Source organism: Formica exsecta, unplaced genomic scaffold (genome assembly GCF_003651465.1).
Source record: "Formica exsecta isolate Colony F162 unplaced genomic scaffold, ASM365146v1 scaffold571, whole genome shotgun sequence".
In the NCBI taxonomy this organism is placed as follows: Eukaryota; Metazoa; Arthropoda; class Insecta; order Hymenoptera; family Formicidae; genus Formica; species Formica exsecta.
This window is the reverse complement of record NW_021852967.1, coordinates 134,689-145,324: the sequence shown is the minus strand read 5'-3', so window position 1 is coordinate 145,324 and position 10,636 is coordinate 134,689. Positions and strand designations below refer to the sequence as shown.

The window sequence follows — 10,636 nt, the reverse complement described above, 5'->3', positions numbered from 1 at the left end:
GTAGATGATGCCATTGGTTTGACCTTGTATAGTCGTTTGAAGATCACGTGAAGGTTACTTTCAATTTCCTAAATGGAAACTCCCATCTTTCATTGCATATTCTTGTAGCTTATTCCGAGTGATTTTCGTAACACTATAATAAAGTTCTTTTCCATTAAGTATTTTCCGAGTTATGAGGCTTGAAATGTACAGTATCGCCAGCATCAGTATTATTCGAAAGTGATTTTTACGTGACCTTAACAATGCTATTATATTTAAAGTCACATTAACATTGCTACTTAATGCGCCATTTAAAACCCTACAACTTTTAATTAAAACATTTTTTTTTTAAATATTTTGCTTTTGAGATTTGAGATAAATGCTTTGCTTTCGAGATTTGAGAAAAATGCTTTGCTTTTGAGATTTCAGAAAAATACTTTACTTTCGAGATTTGAGAAAAATGTTTTAAATAAATATTTCAAATAAAATTTTTATTTAAAACATCTTTCTCAAATCTCGAAAGCAAAGTATTTTTGAGATAGGTAAGCTACAATAATATGCAATGAAAAATGGGGTTTCCATTTAAGAAATTGAAGGTGACCTTCACGTGATCTACAAACGACTATCCAAGGTTAAACCAATGTTGCCATCTTATGTCTCCCTCAAAATCATAAAACTTTTGTATGAAACAATTTTCTTTGTTGGGTGCAAAACAGGATATCTCTGATCAACAATGATGAAGAAAATCTGATAAGAATAGTCTATGCGTCTATCAATTTTAAAGATGTCATGATAACTAGCGGTAGACCCATTTCGACTTCCGTCGCATCTTTTGATCAAAATAATAGTCCTTTAATTGGAATGGAATTTGTTGGTTTTAATAAAAATGGACAAAGAATAATGGGACTGTGTTCAAATGGGTAAGATAGTGATACGCCCACATAGAGTCTTAATTAATATATTTTTTGTAAATAAACCGTTTAAAACAAATTTTTTACATTTAAATTAAAGAAAATTTTGATGACGTAAAAAACGGAAAAAATTTTTATATTTTGTATGTTTTTTTTTTACTTTTCTATATACAGAATATTATTTAAAATAAAAAAACTTTTTAAAATGTAACCTTAATATAATAAGTAATACATTGTATGATTATTTTTCTGAATTATTATTTTTAGCGGATTTGTGCTAATATTTGCGTAGTGGACAAATATCTCAGTTGGATTATACCCGAGAAATGGACTATGGAAGACGCCGCGACGGTTCCTTTATATAGCATATTATATAGCGTATATAGCACATGCTATTACGCTTTGTATTTGAGAGGTAAAATGAAGAGAGGTCAGAAAGTGTTAATTCATTCTGGTACGGGAGGCGTTGGTCAAGCAGCAATTTACCTTGCACTTTACGAAAGTTGCGAAGTATTTATAACGGTTGGGAGTGTCGAGAAACGAGATTTTATAAGAAAAACATTTCCCTCTATTTCCGAAATTCATATCGGAAACTCTCGAGACACGAGTTTTGAACAAATGATTATTCAGATGACGGAAGGTCGTGGAGTGAATATCGTATTGAATTCTTTAGCTGAAGAAAAACTGCAAGCATCCATCCGTTGTTTAGCAAAGGATGGTCGTTTTCTCGAAATTGGAATGTTTGATATGATTTCCAATAATACTTTAGAAATATTTGTATTCTCAAAAGGCATCAGCTTCCATTGCATAAAATTGGATGAACTATTTAGTGCAAAACAAGAGAATAAGATAATATTGTCAAATAAAATAATAGAAGGTATAAAGAAAAAGGCTATCAAACCGTTATGCAGAAAAATCTTTGGAAGGGATGAAATAGAAACTGCGTTTAGATATATGACTGCTGGAAAACATATTGGCAAAGTATGATCATTTTTTAATATACTGTAAAATGCAGAGAATAACTAGAATTAAAATACTAAAGTAAAAAAAAAAATCTCAAGAAATGCACATAGTTTTTGTTCTCTTTGTGTTATCTTTGATATTACATATAAATAGAAACTGTCCTTGATTTCTGTTTATTATATATATATATATATGTATATATTATAAAATTATTATATATGTATATTATATTTATAAAATATATTATAATATTGTATTAAATTAATATTATTTGCAGAACATAATAAAAATTCATAAAAAAGATGAACCCTTGGAAGCGCCTATACTTGCACATCCCCGGTATTATTGCCTGGAACACAAATGCTATATCGTTTTAGGTGGTCTAGGTGGTTTCGGTATAGAATTAATTGATTGGTTGATTTTACGCGGTGCAAAACATCTAATAGTGACTTCGCGAACTGGGATAAAAAATGGTTATCAGCGATCAAGAGTAACGTTATGGCAATCTTACGGTGTAAATATACATATCGTTACAGTTCTTGATACTTCGAGATATAAAGACTGTGAATCTATATTAAAATTTGCTGAAGAACAAGGTCCTGTGGATGCTATATTCAATCTTGCAGTTGTGTTAAGAAGTGACATATTCAAGAATCAGTCCCCACAAACATTCGAAGAATCCTTCATGTTAAAGGCATGGACGACGAAAAAGATGGACGAATTATCGAGAACAATTTGCACTCAGTTTCGACATTTTGTTGTTTTTTCTTCCATTTTTTGCGGAAGAGGTAACGCAGGCCAAACAAATTACGGAATGTCAAATTCCGTAATGGAAAGAATTTGTGAAAGAAGAAGGAAAGAAGGTTTACATGGTTTAGCTATACAGTGGGGCGCTATTGGTGAAGTTGGACTTGTTGCAGATATGCAAGAAGATATGCAAGAAGATGACAAAGAACTGATTTTTGGAGGTACATCGCAAAAAAAAATTTCCTCTTGCTTGGACACATTAGAAGTATTTTTGCTACAAGATCGGTCAATCGTAAGCAGCATAGTTGTTGCTGAAAAAAAAAATTCTAGCCAAGCAATGAATCCATTTAAAGCAGTTGTAAATATTATGGGTAAGTTCATAAGCAGTTTCAGTATAAAAAATTTGTGACAAAACATTTATACGAAGTAAATTTTTATTTAATGATGTTATTAAGAGTACATTATATTGATATAACAAAGTGCATTAAAGATATTATAAGAAATATAAGCTTCAATAGTTGTTACATTGTTTTAAAATTAAGCAATATCCGATTAAAATCATATCAAAATATTTAATTTTTAAAATAGGTTTGAAAAATCTAGATACAGTGGCGCCAAACGTATTACTGGCTGATCTAGGCATGGATTCAATGATGGCGGTAGAAATTAAACAGACATTGGAGAATGAATTTGATATTTTATTGACAGAACAAGATATTCTAAATCTCAATCTTGCTGCACTTAGAAAAATGACAAGTGCAACCGAGCAAGAAAAGAATTATGATGCTACTGAAGCTGTTACAAATAATTTGGACGGTGTCGAGGCATTGACACGAAAACTTAACGATTCTGATTTTAATCCAGCTATTTATGTAGAATTAAATACAAAAGAAGAAATTGCTGGAATAAAACTATTTCTTATACCAGGAATCGACGGATCTGCAGGCGCATATAAACGGATAGAATCGAAAATTAAATCTTTGGCGATGTGTTTGCAACACGGTGCACTTAATATGCCGGATGTTACTCGTTCAATAATGAAATCAGCAGCATTTCTTCTGCCGGTATGAAATTATAAGATCATCTATTTGACATCTTTATTTAAATTGCTGTGTATTTAAACAATAATATTTGATTGTACACACGCATTCGCGCTTTTTTTATATACTACCTCATATATGTTTATTTTTTTAGTATATAATGAAGAAAATGAAAGAGCAAGAAAAATTTTTAATAGTGGGTTATTCATTTGGATCCTTAATTGCCATTGAATTAGCAAGATTATTAGAAGCTAAAAATTTTGTTGGCCGTTTAATACTTATAGATGGTGCTCCTGATTGGGTGAAATTTTTGGTAGAAAAATTCTTTAATCATACTTTGCAACAAGAACTACAAAATGACATTTTACTTCGTTTCATGAAAATTTATCTCGAATCTGATAATAAAATGGTGAGTCAATTATCAAAATCACATTATGACTTTTTACTGCGGAAACGGTGTAACTGTGTTTACATACAATTAATATATATGAAAGAATATACAAAATAATTTATTAAAATATTTAAATATGATTCTAAAAATTTTATATGCACTTTAAAATGGTTAAATGTCTTTTATCATCTTATTTTATATTGTGTATTATAAATCACAGAAGTTTTGAAAGGCTACTTTAACATTTTATTGTGTAAGTAAAAATGATATTAATAACAGAGAATACATAAGAATTATATAATATTTACAATGATTGAAATGTAGTATGTTTATTATTTGAGAATATATACATATAAAATGGGTATCAAATTCAAAGAATAATTCTTGGTTACAAATTATTGCTAATAATTAAAACACAAAATAATCTGACTTACATAATCCAAAAATATAGAAGAAGTAATTAAGCAATAAGAATACATACATGTAGTATCTCCAGAATATAAAAATGTAATACAACTTTCATTTTACTGTCTCAATTTTAAATGTAGATTACTATTTTATTATTATTTATAAAAATACAATATTTACATTATTTACAGTCTGCGTCAGAGCTGAATAAGTGCAGTACATGGGAAGAGAAATTAGAACTACTTACTGCTCACTTTTCGGAGAAGATCAATGTATTAAGTGTTGAAAATCAAAAATTCTTATATACAACGATTTACCATCATATAATCGCTGTACAAGGTTATGATATATCTTTATTGCCACCCTTAAAATCATCTATAATACTATTAAAACCCACACTTAGGCCTATCACTTTTCCTGAAGAGGATTATGGTCTACATAAGGTAAATTTTTGATTAAAGAATAACATTTTATCATTTTTAAGATATTTCTTAAAAAAGAAATTACTTTTAGATTACTGAAAGTGCAGTGCAAATTCATTACGTACAAGGTAGTCATATCACAATGATTGAAATGTAGTATGTTTATTATTTGAGAATATATAATATATAAAATGGATATCAAATTCAAAGAATAATTCTTGATTACAAATTATTGCTAACAATTAGAAGACAAAATAATCTGACTTACATAATTCAAAAATATAGAAGAAGTAATTAAGCAATAAGAATACAGACATGTAGTATCTCCAGAATGTAAAAATGTAATACAACTTTCATTTTACTATCTCAATTTTAAATGTAGATTACTATTTTATTATTATTTATAAAAATAGAATATTTACATTATTTACAGTCTGCGTCAGAGCTGAATATGTGCAATACATGGGAAGAAAAATTAGAACTACTTACTGCTCACTTTTCGGAGAAGATCGATGTATTAAGTGTTGAAAATCAAAAATTCTTATATACAACAATCTACGATCATATAATCGCTGTACAAGATTATGATATATCTTTATTGCCACCCTTAAAATCATCTATAATACTATTAAAACCCACACTTAGGCCTATCACTTTTCCTGAAGAGGATTATGGTCTACATAAGGTAAATTTTTGATTAAAGAGTGACATTAAAGAGTAACAACATTTTATCATTTTTAAGATATTTCTAAAAAGAAAAATTACTTTTAGGTTACTGAAGGTACAGTGCAAATTCATTACGTACAAGGTAGTCATATCACAATGATGGACAAAATAGCATCATTTATTAACAAAGCATTCTAAAATAAATATCACTCTGTATCAATATTAAATTATTATTTAAACAATATTTTTGAAAAAACTATATTGTATTTAATGCTTTTAATCCTTGCAAAAATCGCAAAATGGCAGAAAACTTCCCTACTCGATCTAATCCACTGTATTTGCGTACGGGGAAACAGTTATTACCGGACACATATAGCATATCCATTTATATAAATAAATCCATCTTTTATTGTGTTAAACATTTTTAAGTGTTCAGATTTTTACAAATCTCATATTTTTTTTTTAATAAAAAAATATTTAAAAAAATATGCTTTTTAAAAATTCGAGTTATCCAAATCTTAGAGAGTGAGTTATAGCCTATTTGAGGTGACAAATTACACAATTTAGTGAGGCGACTTTCTCCCTCTCATTTTCGTTAAAAAAAAATCAGATCTTGAATTCGAATCCATAAGATCCATTATGCAATGCTATATATGACAGAGTTTCTACACAAATCTTGTAAAAACTTCCCTGAAAATTTCCTGATCTTCCAGATATTTTTGTTCAAAATTTCAAATATAAAGAGAATATTTGAGAACGCTTGTTGTTTATTAAAAAGTTAGTAACAGTTAAATTGTATGATAAAAACAAGTATTGCGATAATGATAAATGATAAATGCGATAATCTGAACTTCTTCGATTTGAAGAACCATATAAAATTTTATATTAGATGTATTATTTATTGTGTATGTATTATTTAAGTATTTAAATAAATGCATGAGCGTGGAATAGAGTCCTTTCCCCTATATCCCCTTCCCCCCAAAAAATTAACCAAATCCAAATCTAATTTTCATTTAAGATAGAGAGTAATATGACAAATATATTAATATAAATTAATTTATGTAAATATATATGTGATACAAAATAAAAGAAATATATTGTTGACCTCTTATTCGATACGGCTCTCGTTAAAGGCAGATACGCGTAAGGATCTGGTTTACCCTTTCTCTCAATATCTCCTCCGGCCTTCACCGCGCGATACTCCAAACCAAGTTCGCGTTCCACCTTTCTCGCTGTCAGCGGTCGGTGAATACCTGTGCCACCAGCTAAAATCAAAGAGATCGAAATTAAATTAAATTAATCAAGGTAGAATAATTTCTCTTTTAGAGAAAAAGATCGTCTCTAAAAATTTATCAAAGACTTTATAAAAAATTAAAGTCGAAGATTTTGTTGAGATATCTCGATATGTTGACGTTGACTGATTCTTTAAGCTCATTACATCAGACATGCTTTCGCTATATTTACATTTTTTGCCGGCGTTCTTCGCGGCTGCCACCGATATCTCATCCTCTACAAAATATATAAAATTATTGCAAAAGATATATCATTAGTACAATCCTGAAAAAAAAACTCTAGTAATGTCTTACCGTAATCGTCCTTTTCTGAATCATTCTGAAGAAAAGAAGCTTTCCTCTTCTTACTCCTCTCTTCTGTGTCACTATGCTTTTCATTATCATCTGTGATGATGAGGCGACCGTCTGGTGCGGTTTTGAGACCGTGATCCTTTAGCATTTTTATCGGAATCTTCGGATTTGTTACACCTGGTTGTGTAGTTGAAAAGTACAAAACTGAATAATGCAAATCTTTTTTCTCGCAATTATTGCGAGCAGTCCTACAAACATTAACTAGTTACACGAGATCTAATTAATTTTCTTCTTTTTTTCTAATTCTGTGTATCTAAACAAAAACACAGTTTTAAATCTCAGTTTAATAAACTAAAAAAAGGATAGTGTATAGAAAATCAATTAAGAAATTCGGTTTAATTAACTAAGAAAAAAATTAGAAGGCAGAGAAAACATTAATTGTACCAAATTCCATGTCGTCGTTTTCCAGCTTCTTCGTCCTTTCAAGCTCCCGTTTTTTCCTCTTCCCATTCTCAATCTTGTTGATGTTTTTCAGCCTTTTGTGTAGGATCACGTCCGAGACTGTTACAATACTTGATATCGGCCATATGCCGTACTTTCTTATAAATTTCGTAAAGATATCGCGTACCTTTTGGCGAAAATGACGCTTACAATCCTCGTTTATTTGCGACAGAGCGTCAATCATCTGTGTTAACGTCGGGGCTATGATGCTGAACGGCATCACATTGATGTATACCATTACATACGACAAAGCCGATTCTACTACCTCTCTTGTGGGACTCGTCAGAATCGTACAAACGTGTTCTAAGATCTTTCCGATAGTCTCCATGCCCAGAGAACGGTTGTAATGATAAGTGAGAGACCAGAGCCAATAAAGTAGCGCTAATGTATTTTTGTTCACCGCCTAAACCCACTATCAACATATCTGTATAATCCTTGAGATGCTCGAGATTGTCCAGGAATTTCTCAGCGATCATGTTGAGCAACTGATATGCCGTATTGCGACATCTTTCGTTTATATCCTTGACACCGAGTACGGCTTCCGGTACGACAGCCTCCAAGAATTTATGATTCTCGAGCTGCGGATGTAACTTGACGAAATGTATCAGACATCGTAAACAAGCGCCTCGACTCGTCTTAATCGCGTTGGTCGCCGATGTTATCAGTGTTTTCTGAATCTCGCGTCTATGCTCCCGCAGAAATTGTTTGCACACCTCTCGATCACTCCCGCATATCTCCTCTAAAAATCTATAGGCTTTCTTCTGCTCCTTCTGCTTGGTCTCGTCCTTGAGGAGCAGTACGCACATGTCGTAGTACTTTCTTAGCTTCTCGATGTCCATGTAGCCGATCAGCACTCTTATCAGATCATAAACGCTTTCCTTGAAGAAATCGTCCGTGTCGGGCTCATCAAGCTTGCTCAGCGCGCGTTCAAACATCTCGTTCGCCAGCTCGCGATTGTCATGTAAGTCTTGATCGTATCAAACGCGGCGGGACATTGCCCCTGCTCATCCATACCGCCCGGTTTCGTCATGTACAGGTTGAAGAGAATCGGCAGATAGTTCTTGGCGAAGCGAGCGAGCTCGGCGACGTCGTCGATGCACTCGTCTCGCGTCGCTTTTCCAATTAGCTTTCTCAGAGCCGCCATTACGAGTAACTTCAGATCTTTCCTGTCGCTGATTGTCATACCTAACAACTTGGCAATATTCTTAAAATTGTCCTTAACATCGCTGGCGTTGTTGCATATGCTCGGCAAGATTGACCAGATTTGCGGTATCAGAAATTCGTACGTCTTCCCTTCTAGACCTGCCTTACTCTTCTCTTCGCATATCAGGGCGATTAGCAGCAGAACGTCCTTGAAGGAGATGCTACTACCCGTTACGCAGTTTTTCAACAGCGGGATTAGCCAGCTCCGTTTCAGATTTATCGCGCCGCCGTCGATCTGTAGAGGGAGAATGCTTAACACGATCTGCAGTCCCATGGCTCTAATCGCAGCTCCAACGGCGTATTCAACGTCGCTGTTGTACGCAAAGTTGTAGGAATCTCGCAGTTCTCCCAAGAGCCTGACAATATCTACAAGTCCCTGAAGCTTTGTTTTGCCGGTTATTTGGAAGAGCAAGGCTACGAGATAAAAAAAATGATGCCAGGCTTCGAGGTATTGATAACTCAACACCTCGTGCATCAATGAGATAATCTGACTCAAGGTAGAACTGTACCTATCAATTCGCTCCTTTCTCTCGCGAAGAGGCGCCACGCATTCTTGTCGAATGGTCTTGGAAGTGTTCGAGCCAGTTATGACTTCCGTCCTGTTGGATAACCAGAGTTCAGTACACTTGTTTAACATTCTCGGTATAACATTATCCAATACCGTTGATCCGGCATTAAAGCTGAGGAAGCGTTCAACATGGTGTACACCAGAGTGCAATGAGCCTCTTGCATGACTGCTAACCACGCCAAAGTTGACTGCATCGGTTGCGGGTGGTTGATAATCATAAAGGGCTCTGATGATATCCGCGTTTTTTTGCAATGGTAACGTCGCCTCCGATGGCAACCTTGAGACAAACAATCCATGCAGTGTTTGCAGACAGCATGATGTTAGCAGTACATTTTTCAATATCATGATACTGAACAGACGTTCGCAGATGATCTTCACGTGCGACTTGGATAGCTGATGCATTATATCCTTCAACAGCGTAAGGATATGCAGAATAGTAGTGACCCCCAGCGATGATCCTGACTCATAGGCAGCGTTCAATTGCGCGATACAGTGCGTTGCGACTTGACCCGCGGCCGGATGTTGCTGAGGCGGCTTCTCGCTTTTCATTATATCGCTATTCTTAAGGATGACGCATATGCCGTGTTGGGCGGACTTGCGTACTTTGGGCTTGGCGTGAGTGATGAACGACAATACGGCATCCAGCACTCGCATCGTCAAGGAATTAGTCCAGGTGGCGGCCTCCTGCGCTCTCAACAGCACCGAGAGACAGCCTATGCAGTGTTGCAGGATGAAAAACTTCTCGCTCATGGCGAATTTAGATAGGATCTCAAGGAAGGTCTGACTGGCAATACCAAACTGCAAATTAAGTGCGCACTTCGGCACCATTTTCAAGCTCAGTCCAAGTAGAGATAGCGTCGCAGCTACGGAAATATCACCCTCAATCGTTTTCAAGGTGGTCATTAATATCCCGAAGTATTCCGTCGGGTTTTCATTACCACCCCAAACAGCACTATGACATCCTCGGGAAATCCGAAAGACATCCAGGACGGACATTACGGATATCCTGTGGATATCCACATTTTATCCCGGGATATACTCAGGATGTCCTGAGGAATAGCAAATGACCCAGACAGCACAAAACGTCCTCAGGATCATCCTGAATATGTCCAGGATGGTTCAGGATATTTGTAGGATGTTTTAAGATATTATTATAAATATATTTTATGAAAATTTAATATGCATACATGATTACTTTCGGTTATGTAGGCTATTTAATATAATTTAGAAATTTTAAGTATTGTAATAAGTATT

The 10,636-nt window shown here is 34.0% G+C and overlaps 1 protein-coding gene and 1 pseudogene across 1 annotated transcript; one reads left to right on the top strand and one right to left on the bottom strand.

The window, feature by feature from the left end:
• Positions 1–695: 695 nt before the first annotated feature.
• Positions 696–5,018, top strand: LOC115242145 (fatty acid synthase-like; the record flags this gene model as incomplete). Its single annotated transcript, XM_029818231.1, has 7 exons — positions 696–849; positions 1,158–1,871; positions 2,131–2,971; positions 3,189–3,664; positions 3,795–4,049; positions 4,631–4,882; positions 4,953–5,018. Coding segments are annotated over 7 exons (2,758 nt in total), but the record flags the coding sequence as incomplete, so codon positions are not given.
• Positions 5,019–6,513: 1,495 nt separating this feature from the next.
• LOC115242151 lies at positions 6,514–10,378 on the bottom strand (annotated as a pseudogene).
• Positions 10,379–10,636: the final 258 nt, after the last annotated feature.